The sequence below is a fragment of the Podarcis muralis genome, chromosome 3, assembly GCF_964188315.1.
Source record: "Podarcis muralis chromosome 3, rPodMur119.hap1.1, whole genome shotgun sequence".
In the NCBI taxonomy this organism is placed as follows: Eukaryota; Metazoa; Chordata; class Lepidosauria; order Squamata; family Lacertidae; genus Podarcis; species Podarcis muralis.
In genome coordinates this window covers 1,879,579-1,892,286 of record NC_135657.1, presented here as the reverse complement: position 1 = coordinate 1,892,286, position 12,708 = coordinate 1,879,579, and the positions used below count along the sequence as shown (strand labels likewise).

The 12,708-nt window shown below is 49.3% G+C and overlaps 1 protein-coding gene across 2 annotated transcripts in view; it reads right to left on the bottom strand.

Annotated features, from left to right (window-relative positions):
• Positions 1-637: 637 nt before the first annotated feature.
• The window catches only part of CLU (clusterin), a 31,942-nt gene continuing 19,871 nt past the window's right edge, over positions 638-12,708 (bottom strand). For both annotated transcript variants that reach the window (XM_028725284.2, XM_077925362.1), the window contains exons 4-9: positions 11,454-11,621; positions 8,610-9,063; positions 6,398-6,511; positions 3,777-4,003; positions 2,681-2,862; positions 638-882 (exon numbers count right to left, since the gene is read on the bottom strand). In XM_028725284.2, coding sequence (XP_028581117.2) covers positions 876-882; positions 2,681-2,862; positions 3,777-4,003; positions 6,398-6,511; positions 8,610-9,063; positions 11,454-11,621 — 1,152 coding nt within the window. In that variant the 3' untranslated portion in view covers positions 638-875. The remainder of the gene's footprint in view (positions 883-2,680; positions 2,863-3,776; positions 4,004-6,397; positions 6,512-8,609; positions 9,064-11,453; positions 11,622-12,708) is intronic.

The following is a 12,708-nucleotide window of genomic DNA, read 5'->3' as shown; positions in this document are numbered from 1 at the left end:
CACCTGCTAGGGATGCGGGTGGCGCTGTGGGTTAAACCACAGAGCCTAGGACTTGCCGATCAGAAGGTCGGCAGTTCGAATCCCCGCAACGGGGTGAACTCCCATTGCTCCTGCCAACCTGGCAGTTCGAAAGCACCTCAAAGTGCAAGTAGATAAATAGGTACACCAGAAGCGGCTTAGTCCTGCTGGCCACATGACCTGGAAGCTGTACGCCGGCTCCCTCGGCCAGTAAAGTGAGATGAGCGCTGCAACCCCAGAGTCGGCCACGACTGGACCTAATGGTCAGGGGTCCCTTTACCTTTAATACACCTGCTCATTAAGTACACAAGCGCCAAGGCCCCAACTCGCATTCCTGCAGTTACTGCTTAATGACTGAAACAGAGATTCATAAAACTGTAGACTTGGAAGGGACCCTCAGCGGTCATCCATCCCAACCCTCCGCAATGCCGTAATCGCAGCTAATGAACCCGGGGCAGTCGGCCACCGGACCTCTGTTTAAAAACCTCCAGGGAAGGAACATCCACTTTCAGAGGGAGTCCAACTGCTCTTAAGTCTCAGAAAGTTCTTCCTAAGGTTTCTCCTCTAGAAAACCAAATCTAGAGGAAACACGCACACAGCACCAATACGTCCCAGAGCGTTGGGCCTAATATAATCTTTTATTTCGGGTTCGGATCGGCAAAGACCCAGCAGCAAAAACAGGGCAGGCGGTACAGTGTAAACTACTAAGACAGACGGACAGCGCTTGGCGGGCGAAGGTCCTCTGAGGCGCGCTAAGAGAGCATTGGCAGCAGGAACGGCAGAAGGCTATGGCTTCTCTCTCTCTCCCTTGTCGTGGCCTGAGATCCGGGGTGGGGCGGCGGGGGGGGGGGGCAAAGCTACTCCCTGTTGGAATTTGGGGGGGGGGAGAGAAGGGGAAAAGAGAAAGTTATTTGTTGCGGAAGAACTACACCGTATTTTTCGCTCCATAAGACGCACCTTTTTCCTCCTAAAAAGTAAGGGGGAATGTCTGTGCGTCTTATGGAGCGAATGTGTGGTTGATCGCTGGCCTCCATTTTTTAATGTTCTGCAGACGGAGGCTGTTTGTTTCCCCAGCGACGCGGGACTGTCTGATTAGATTATCTGTCTGGAAACTGTAGAAAGGGCTCCCTTTCCTTTCCTAAAGAAGCTGCAGAACTCTATGAGTTGAGCCCCATAAAAACAGGATTTTTTCCCTTTGCAAAGTAAGCTCAACAACTTTGAGCTGATCCTCAAAAAGGGGGGGGGGGCTTTTCCGCTTTGCAAAAGAAGCTGCACAACTTTGAGCTGATGCTCAAAAAACGAGGGCTTTCCCCCTTTCCTCCTCTAAAAACCAGGTGCGTCTTATGGTCGGGTGCGTCTTATGGGGCGAAAAATAGGGTAAATAGCCAGATACAGTGGTCAAATACCCCTGGGAAACTAGGAATCCAGGTAGACTGCCCCTGGCCGTGGAGGCTCCACAAGAAGAGCCCATGGAGCCCAGCTTATTTCTGAGAGGGGGGGTACACCGTTTGGAGCCCCCAATTCGAGGCATGGCCTCTTGGGGGAGCCTGCGCCATCTGCCTCGGCTAAAGCTCAAGGGGCTCAGTTTCCCCCCAAAAGTTAAGTAGCCCTGTGTCTGGGCTGGACCCCTTCGGACTGGGTGCAGATGGGGGGGGTGTCACGTGATGGAACGCGCCAGTGAGCGAACTCCGATCCCACGCGAGAGACCCCTCCCGCGGTCCTGAATGGTAGAGCCCAAAGAGCCGCTATGGAACCGCTTTCAACAGGCATGGCTGGCCCCAAAGAACCCTGGGAAATGTAGTTTTCTCAGGGCATGCAGAGCTATTTAGGAGGGCAGAGCTACAATTTCCAGAGTTCGCCGTGGAGAAGGAAGGATGGTTAAGCCATAAATCGCTCTGAAAATTGTAGCTCTGTGGGGGAAATAAGGATCTACGAACAATGCTCAGCGCCCTTAAACTACAGCTCCCAGAATTATTTCTGGGAAACTATTACTGTTTAAAATGGTATCTAGTTAGTCTGTTGTTTGGTCTACCATTATTCTAACTTTTCAAAAGTCTTAAATTTCTGTCAGTAATTTTTTAATATATTTTTTTAAAACCACTCTGTGGTCTTTCTTTTTTTTCTCTTTAAATCAAGCAGTGTATAAATTTTATAAACTAAATAGCTCTTTAAAGGTATGGTGTGAATGTGGCCAAAAGAGTGCTTTAGCAATCAATCATTCACAGGGAACTCTGGGAATTGTACCTGTAGGAGGATAAGAATAATGAATCACGAGTTGGGAGGGACACCCCAGGGTCATCTAGTCTAACCCCCTGCAAGAAAAGAATTTCAGCTAAAAGCATCCATCCCTGGTGACCATCCAACCCCTGCTTAAAAGATGGAACCAGATCTACTCCACAGTGCGCTCCCTCCAGCTATTTCTGGACTACAATTCCCATCATCCCCTGCTAGCTCAGGATGATGGGAGTTGTAGTCCAAAAAAACAAGATGTTTGGGAAACCCTGGTCTACACGGATTGGCAGCCATGGCTGTCTGGGGTTTCAGGCACAGAGTCTCTCCCCCAGCCTTACCTGGAAGTGCCACCGCAATTCAAACCCAGAACCTTTCCCCTGCAAGGCGGATAGCTCTAGCCACTGAGCCACATCACCCTCCGGACACTTACACTTCGTTGGCCTTGAACTGGCGGATGGCCTGCTTGGTCACCAGGTCCATGAATCGGGGATCTTTCACTTCCAGGTCCCCCGGCACCAACAGGGTCAGCGGCTCGGAGTCAAAGAGCTGGACGGTCACCTGTGTGTCCGACGGCTGGGCTGGGTTCTCGGGGTCAGAAGTTTTGGTCGCCACCTTGAAGAAGAGGGGAGAAAGCAGATCAATGGCTCTTAGCACATGCAACCGATTCAGAAGGCGGCTCTTGCAGGAACACACACACACACACCCAATCATTCAGTTTGTACAAACACGACACACACACACTCACACATGACATACGTGATGCTTATGTTATAAATTCATAGAAAATCAGCCGTACATCGGATCTGTACCGTTCCACTTTTATTTTACACCATGAAGGAAGGACTAACAAAGGGGGGAGACTTGACACAAGGCAGCCAACACGTCCGCAGCGAGCCCTGCCCAGTTGGCATGCCAGCCTTGATGGTCCTAGACAGAAGATCATCACACTCACAAAGGACCTGCATATGGAAGTGGATTCAGTACAGACTGAAACAAAGGACAGTGACCAGCCCTTCCCTGGGGGGGGCGGGCAGGAAACTGCAAACTCTTCTTTGTCCTCAGGAATGTAATCATGGGGAGGGGGAATGGAGGAACCAGACAGGTGACAAGACACTCAGGTTACCTCCACAACTCCTCCCTCAACCCCTCCTCTTTGTGATGTGTCAATGATGTAGTCGTGATGTAGTTATGAGGGGTGTAGCATGGGGGATTAGTAGCTAATAAAAGTTGGGTTCTCTTTTGTTTGGGGCAAGGTTTTTGTGTTTGGACATAATGCCAAACCACTGTTAAACCATGGTCCGTCAGGCAACAAACCATGGTTTGCTGGTAGAAAACAAACCATGGTTTGCTGGTAGAAAACAAACCATGGTCAGTGTGCTTGGCTGCAGCCGCACATGCAAACAAACCATAGTTAGGCAGAGCAAAGCATGGCAGAGCATTATGGGTGGACTAGGCAAATGGGAGAAATGGCAAGTCGGTTACAACGCAGATGCCCACACACAGCACAGGGGCAAGGCGACACCCACCATGGTGACCTGCAGAAGTTTGTCGCTATTCCGCGTGACGTTGGCCAGTCGGGACACCCAGCCAAACTGCTGGTTGAGCTGGTCCAGGAGGCTCGTGGTGTTCAGCATCTCCTCCTGGAAAGCCTTGAGGATTTCGTCGTATCTCCGGGTAAAGCGCTCCGCCAGTCGAAGGGCGTCCTCAAAACGCTCTCTCAGCAGGGTCTGCTCCGGGTCTGTCTGGGAGCAATCTGGAGGAGGTTTGGAGGCAGGGAAGCAAAGGTCGAGGGAATCAGAGAATCATAAAATTGTAGAGCACAGAATCTTTGATCAAAGATCATTCTGGGTTACAGACGCGCCGAAACCCAGAAGCACCGGAACAGGTTACAGTGGTACCTCGGATTACATACGCTTCAGGTTACAGACTCCGCTAACCCAGAAATAGTGCTTCAGGTTAAGAACTTTGCTTCAGGATGAGAACAGAAATCGTGCTCCAGCAGCGCGGTGGCAGCAGGAGGCCCCATTAGCTAAAGTGGTGCTTCAGGTTAAGAACTGTTTCAGGTTAAGTACGGACCTCCGAAACGAATTAAGTACTTAACCCGAGGTACCACTGTACTTCCGGGTTTCGGCGCTCGCGCAGAAGCACTAAATTGCGCTTTACGCATGCACAGAAGCGCTGAATCACAACCCATGCGTGCAAAGATGTGGTGCTGCGGGTTGCGAACGTGCCTCCCGCATGGATCACATTCACAACCCGAACGTCCACTGTATAAGAAAAGGGAAAATTTACAGAAAGGAGAGAGAGAAAATATGCCAGGAAAAGAAGTATTATGCAGCCTCATTATGCACGGAAAATGAGTACAGCAGAATATGTTTGGGAATATTCCAGATATTTTGAAAAGAAAAACACCCCAGTAATTACCAATACATTGGCTGGATCAAACAAAAATGTTCATCTTAATTCGCTTGCCATCTTATCATGTGCACATCATTTGAACAGAGAGAGAATCATAATAAGATATGATAAAATAAAAGAGCATGGGTTTATTGTGTCTTATTGACTGTATTTTCATGAAACCCATACTTTAGCGCAAGTGGGAACGACCATTTGTCCACATGCCTCCTTACTTGCAAAAGATATGAAATCAAGCTGTACCGCAATAAATGTGCCTTTTTTTACTAGACCCCCCTTGCCCCCAGTGGAACAATAAGGAATTGTCAATGAAATATTTTCAAAAGCAATGCATTTTCAAAAGCAATGGTCGTGGATTTCAGCCCTACTTTGGGCAAAAGATTCCTGCATTTTATGGGGTTGGACTAAATGACCCTCATTCTCCCTTCCAACTTCATGATTTTATGATGACACAGACTCTCCCCATCTTTGGCACCCAGAACTGGGCAATCCAGGCAGAAAGAACTAGGCGGCCCATCTCCTGCAAAGTTACTCAAAACCCATTGCAGCTCCTGACCCCAAAATTCAGGCTCTGTAAGAAAACTGCTTCATTGACTATGCAAAAGCCTTTGACTGTGTCGACCACAGCAAACTATGGCAAGTTCTTAAAGAAATGGGAGTGCCTGATCACCTCATCTGTCTCCTGAGAAATCTCTACGTGGGACAAGAAGCTACACGTAGAACTGGATATGGAACAACTGATTGGTTCAAAATTGGGAAAGGAGTACGGCAAGGCTGTATATTGTCTCCCTGCTTATTTAACTTATATGCAGAATTCATCATGCGAAAGGCTGGGCTGGATGAATCCCTAGCCGGAATTAAGATCGCCAGAAGAAATATCAACAACCTCAGATATGCAGATGACACAACCTTGATGGCAGCAAGTGAGGAGGAATTAAAGAACCTTTTAATGAGGGTGAAAGAGGAGAGCGCAAAATATGGTCTGAAGGTCAACATCAAAAAAATGAAGATCATGGCCACTGGTCCCATCACCTTCTGGCAAATAGAAGGGGAAGAAATGGAGGCAGTAAGAGATTTAACTTTCTTGGGCTCCATGATCACTGCAGATGGTGACAGCAGTCACGAAATTAGAAGACGCCTGCTTCTTGGGAGAAAAGCAATGACAAACCTAGACAGCATCTTAAAAAGCAGAGACATCACCTTGCCAACAAAGGTCCGTATAGTTCAAGCTATGGTTTTCCCAGTAGTGATGTATGGAAGTGAGAGCTGGACCATAAAGAAGGCTGATCACCGAAGAATGGATGCTTTTGAATTCTGGTGCTGCAGGAGACTCTTGAGAGTCCCATGGACTGCAAGAAGTTCAAACCTCTCCATTCTGAAGGAAATCAGCCCTGAGTGCTCACTGGAAGGACAGATCCTGAAGCTGAGGCTCCAAGACTTTGGCCACCTCATGAGAAGAGAAGACTCCCTTGAAAAGACCCTGATGTTGGGAAAGATGGAGGGCGCAAGGAGAAGGGGACGACAGAGGACGAGATGGCTGGACAGTGTTCTCGAAGCTACCAGCATGAGTTTGACCAAACTGCGGGAGGCAGTGGAAGACAGGAGGGCCTGGCGTGCTCTGGTCCAGGGGGTCACGGAGAGTCGGACACGACTAAACGACTAAACAACAAGAAAACTGAATGAGAGATGGACAGTGTTTTTATGAATCAAGAGGCAGCCTTGGCCGACTCACCGACGTCCAAGATGGCCTGGCATTTCTCGCACCTCTCCTTCATCCTCAGGCAGCCGGCAGAATTGCGGCGGATCTCGCGGCACACCAGGCGGTCGTCCGCAGGACTGGGGGCCCCTGGCAGAGAAGGAGAGAGACGGTGACTCTAATGGCGGGGGCTTCTAGTCCCTCCCTGATGCACCTGCGACACAAACTGGCATCATCCATTAAAGCCAAGGGGAACTGCAGGTATCGTAATGCTTTCCTCGCTCCCCCCCCCATCCTAATGGGAAAAGGGGGCTGGGTGCTCAGCACGAGGGCAGCTGCCTTGCATGTAGAAGGTCGCAGGTTCAATCCCCACTGGAGCTGGGCGTATCTCCTGCCTGAAACCGGGTATAACTGCTACCAGTCTGTGCAGGCAATATGAAGCTACATGGACCCATTGACCTGACTCATTGCATAACAGCATCATGATACTGGCAGTTTAATTTCCAGATCCTTTCCTAATGATTCCTAGCATGGTGTTTGCCACACACAGGGTCAACCTCCTCATCAAACCATCCACTCCAACCACAAGGTCTCGTTCCTGGTTCATCAGTTCAGACCCCATGAGTGCAGGTGTGAAATTAAGATCCCACCCCCCCGACATGCATCACTTTACACTTGTCAACATCTAACTCCATTTCCCATTTTGCCACCCATTCGCTCCTTTTGCAGCTCTTGGCAACCCCTTTTGGTTCTAACCACCAGGGACTCTAGATAATTTGCAAAAAAGTCAAAAAGCATAGGTTCCAATTCTGATTTGGGCTGGGGACTACACTTTCTACTTCTCTCCATTATCCCCAACAAAAAGGACTTTGGGGTTTTTTTTGGGGGGGGGAGTGCTTTTAAACATTTTTTTCAAATTCATTATGGATCATTTCCCAATACTCTTTTAAAGGTAAAGGTAAAGGTACCCCTGCCCGTACGGGCCAGTCTTGCCAGACTCTAGGGTTGTGCACCCATCTCATTCAAGAGGCCGGGGGCCAGCACTGTCCGGAGACACTTCCGGGTCACGTGGCCAGCGTGACATCGCCGCTCTGGCGAGCCAGAGCCGCACGCGGAAACGCCGTTTACCTTCCCGCTTGTAAGCGGTCCCTATTTATCTACTTGCACCCGGGGGTGCTTTCGAACTGCTAGGTTGGCAGGCGCTGGGACCGAGCAGCGGGAGCGCACCCTGCCACGGGGATTCGAACCGCCGACCTTTCGATCGGCAAGCCCTAGGTGCTGAGGCTTTTACCCACAGCGCCACCCGCGTCCCTTTAAGCAAGCCTACTTGGAGTTAAATACCATCTAGATTCAGGTAGGTCTCTGAAGAAGTGTGCATGCACACGAAAGCTTATATCCAGAACAAACTTAGTTGGTCTCTAAGGTGCTAGTGGACAATTTTTAAAATACCATCTGCAAATCATTTTCAAGTAGTTCTCCCTCAGGAAATAACATGCTGTAAACTTCAAATCGCTTTTCCAAAGTTTTTCCCAGAGGTTAAAATCTGTATTACTGTAGATTCCGGCACATAAGACAACTTTTTAACCCCAGGAAAGAGGTTAAAAAGTCGGGGGTCGTCTTATACGCCGGGTATGGCTGCAATGGACGCGGATGGCGTTGTGGGTAAGCGCCTCAGCGCCTAGGGCTTGCCGATCGAAAGGTCGGCGGTTCGAATCCCCGCGGCGGGGTGCGCTCCCGTTGCTCGGTCCCAGCACCTGCCAACCTAGCAGTTCGAAAGCACGTCAAAGTGCAAGTAGATAAATAGGGACCGCTTACTGGCGGGAAGGTAAACGGCGTTTCTGTGTGCTGCGCTGGCTCGCCAGATGCGGCTTTGTCACGCTGGCCATGTGACCCGGAAGTGTCTCCGGACAGCGCTGGCCCCCGGCCTCTTAAGTGAGATGGGCGCACAACCCTAGAGTCTGTCAAGACTAGCCCGTATGGGCAGGGGTACCTTTACCTTTACCTTATGGCTGCAATGGGCAGCGGGCTCTGCTCTGCACTGGGAGGAAGCTGCCTGGCGAAGCTGCCGAAGCGTATAAGACGGCCCGCCCCCCAAGTTGGAGCTGCCAATTTGGGGGGTCGTCTTATACGCCCAGTTGCCTAATACGCTGGAATCTACTGTATGCCCTTATCTATTGCCCAGCAGGCGGGCAATTTTGGATGGGTGTCAGAGGCCAGACCTGCTCCCCTGCCCGCGATCTCCACTCACCTGTCGGGAACCTCCCCAGGGAAAGCCCCGGCCGTCCTTCCGGCCACTGGCCGTAGGGCCCCTTCTGCACCCCGTCCATGAGTTGCTGGGTCATCTGGTGGAGCGACTGGAAGAGCTGGTGGAAGTCCTGGTGGGGTCTGTACTGGCCTGGGAAGGAGGGGAAGGGGGACACATCCCGGGCCAGGCGGGACCCCGGGAGGCGGATGCTGCGGATGGGACCCCAGAACATATCTCGGAAGCCGCTGAAGGGCGACTGGAAGAAGGGGGCCAGGTGGCCGTAGGCCTGGGTGCTCTCTTGGAAGAGGTCGTCCACGCCACCCTCAACCAGGCTGTAGCGTTCCTCCAGGTCGTCCAGCCGCTGGCCTTGGTCCTCGTCCGCGTCCTTCAGGGAGTCGATGCGCTCCCCGTTGACCCAGATCGTGAAGGGCGAGGAGTGGTTGAGGAAGTCCTCTAGCTGGAGCAGGGAGAGCAAAGAAAAGCCTTGAGCATCCTTTCAGCTTCTACACCTAAAAAGCCTTAAACGGCTCAGGAGCGCCTCTCCCCATATGAACCGACCCAGACCTCAATACAGTGGTACCTCTGGTTGCAAACGGGCCTCCGGAACATGCAAAGAGCGCAACCCACAGCGGCACGTCTGCGCACGCTCGGGTTGCAATTAGCCGCTTCTGCACATGCGCATAACGTTATTTTGCGCTTCTGAGCATGTGCGAGCAGCGAAACCCAGAAGTAACCCTTTCCAGTACTTCCAGGTCACCGCGGGATGTAACCTGAAAGAACGTAACATGAAGCAAACGTAACATGAGGTATGACGGTATCAACTTCTGAGGCCCTCCTTCACGTGCCTCCTCCTCGAGAGGTCCAGAGGGTGGCAACACGAGAGCGGGGCCTTTTCTGCAGTGGCTCCCCGTCTGTGGGATGCTCTTCCCAGGGACGCTCGCCTGGCGCCTTCATTATACACCTTTAGGCACCAGGCAAAAACGTTCCTTTTTAACTAGGCCTTTTGTTGATCTGATTGGCATCCTATGCCCTTTTAAAACGTGTTTCTTTTATGGGGGGGGGGTTATTGGGTTGTTGTCTTTACTCTGATTATATGGTTTTATAACTTAATTTTTTTCTCTGAACTGCCCTGAAACCCCGGGTATAGGGTGGTATATAAATTAAATTAAATTAAATTAAATTAAATTAAATTAAATTAAATTAAACCACAAGATGGGGAAAGGGGTCCCTACAATTAGGGAACTCCGTTCCCCATCAGCTAAGCCCTGGAGGATAATCCAGTGGGAACGTCAAGCGGTAGGGCAGCAGGGAGAGGGAAACGGTGAATGGGATTTTGGACCAGTCAAAACTTCGTTACAGAGAGTCATGGCAGGTAGCTGCCCACAACTGGTTTAGCAATGCCTAAGAACACGGGTAGGCAAACTAAGGCCTGGAGGCCGGATCCGGCCCAATCGCCTTCTAAATCCGGTCCACGGACGGTCCGGGAATCAGTGTGTTTTTACATGAGTAGAATGTGTCCTTTTATTTAAAATGCATCTCTGGGTTATTTGTGGGGCATAGGAATTCGTTCATATTTTTTTCCCAAAATATAGTCCAGCCCCCCACAAGGTCTGAGGGACAGGGGACCGGCCCCCTGCTGAAAAAGTTTGCTGACCCTGCCTAAGAACCTGTGAAGAGCCTGCTGGAACCTCTCGCTTCGCCTTTTTACCAGTTGCAGAAACCCTCTAGGGAGTTGCTCTAACGCTCGAATCCTGCTCGCTGGTTCCCCACAGGCCACTTGGCTTGATCCAGCAGCCTCTTCCAGTTCCCAAAGTGGCCAAATCAGATGTCGCAAAGGGAAGGCCGCAAGCAGGATTCGAACTCAAGAGCCCTCTCCTTCCTGGGTTTTCCAGCACCTGGGGTTCAGAAGCATCGCTGCCTCTGAGTGCCATCCCGACTAGAAGCCGCCACTCCCCCGTGAATTTTCCTGATTCAGGTTGGTTCTCCTCTCTACCTCCTGTGGCAATGAGTTCCATAGTTAAAGAAGCCCTTTCTCTTTGCTGCCCTGAATCTTCCAGCATTCCGCTTCACGCAATGTGCTAGGAGAGAGGGGGAAAACTTTTCTTGATCCCCTTTCTCCACACTGCACATAATTTCATGAACTAGGCTGCTTCTTAGTGATGTATGGAAGTGAGAGCTGGACCACCAAGAAGGCTGATCGCCGAAGAATTGATGCTTTTGAATTCTGGTGCTGGAGGAGACTCTTGAGAGTCCCATGGACTGCAAGAAGATCAAACGCATCCATTCTTAAGGAAATCAGACCTGAGTGCTCACTGGAAGGACAGATCGTGAAGTTGAGGCTCCAAGACTTTGGCCACCTCATGAGAAGAGAAGACTCCCTGGAAAAGACCCTGATGTTGGGAAAGATGGAGGGCACAAGGAGAAGGGGACGACAGAGGACGAGATGGTGGGACAGTGTTCTCGAAGCTACAAACATGAGCCTGACCAAACTGCAGGAGGCGGTGAAAGACAGGAGGGCCTGGCGTGCTCTGGTCCATGGGGTCACGAAGAGTCGGACACGACTAAACGACTAAACAACAACAAGACTGCTTCTCCCCTTCAAAACCCAAAACAGTTTGCAGAGTCTGGGTACCTTAAGGACTTTCTTCCATATGCCCACTCCTGAGGACCCCATTCATCACCTGAGGTCCTGATCCCTGGCCCAACAAGGGAGGACGAGGAACAGAGCCTTCTCCATGCCCGCCCCTGAGTGCCCTGCCTGGCCCCATCCAGATATTTATCTTTCCGCATCAGATGTTGCCCCAGTTCTCCAGGCGGGTTCTTGGGGTACCCAAATCACATGCTCACCTGCCTGCCGACCAGACCGGCCCCGCTGTGGCACGTCCGGGTGTAGAACCTCATGCAGGTCTGCTTCAAGCAAGGCTTGCACTCTTCCCAGAGGGCCAGCATGGTTTCGTTGCAGACCTCCTTCTCGCTCAGCTGTTTCTCAGTCTCCTGGGCAAGGAGAAGAGCTTCCTACAAAAGCCAAACGGGGCTGTTAGGTTCTTTGCAAGAGGGCAAGACAAGTAATAAATGTTGGAAATGTATTGTGGGTTTTTTTTAAAAAAATAATTTTTTAAAAAAATAAATTTTATTAGTATTTTCCACACAACACGAAAGATATCAAAAAGTAACAATACACAGCACACAAAAATCAACATTCGAAAACGAAAAACAAAACAAAACAAATCCATATATTACAAGTTAATATTATAAACACTAAAACAACAACAAGAAGACATTGACTTCCACCAATCTCACAGCACCTCCTTTATCTCTCATTGTGCCTTCCTGTTTTCTTTATCATCTCTATCCTAACATCTAGATATAAATCCTTCTTAACTTAACTTAATAATTTCTATTAAGTTTCTTACAGATATAACACATATCACAACAAAAGAAAAACAGGGGGGGGAAACAAAAAGGAAAAAAGACAAGATCACAAATGTAAACAAAACAGAGAGTCAAAACAAGGTACCGGTAAATACCTAAACAACCTAAACAACACAAATTAATTAATTAATTAGACTTCTAACCTCATAAACATATTTTGGGCTTCCTCTGAGCCCCCCCCCCATCTGAATTTCCTTGTAATTAAAATGTAGCAGTTTTCTGATATCATTTTTTAAAAAAAACACACACACAATATTCCAATTAAAATAAAATTTCTTAACTTTCCTTAAAGTTCTAAATCTTATTTATTTAATTAACTCTTAATTTAATCCTAGGCCTATTTTGGTACTTTCAAGTAATTTCTAATTTTTAATATCACAGTATTTATGAAAAAGTCTTTAAATTTCTTCCACTCTTCTTGGTATTCCTCTTCTTTTTGGTCGCGGATTCTTCCAGTAAGGTCAGCCAGCTCCATATATTCCATCGTTTTCATCTGCCATTCTTCCACAGTTAGTAGTTCTTGTGTTTTCCATTTCTTGGCGATTAAAATTCGAGCAGCAGGTGTGGCATCCAAAAATAACTTTACATCTTCCTTCTGCAGCTAGAATTTTGCTGGACAAAAACTGGAAATCACAAGAAGTACCAACAGTGGAGGAATGGCAGATGAAGA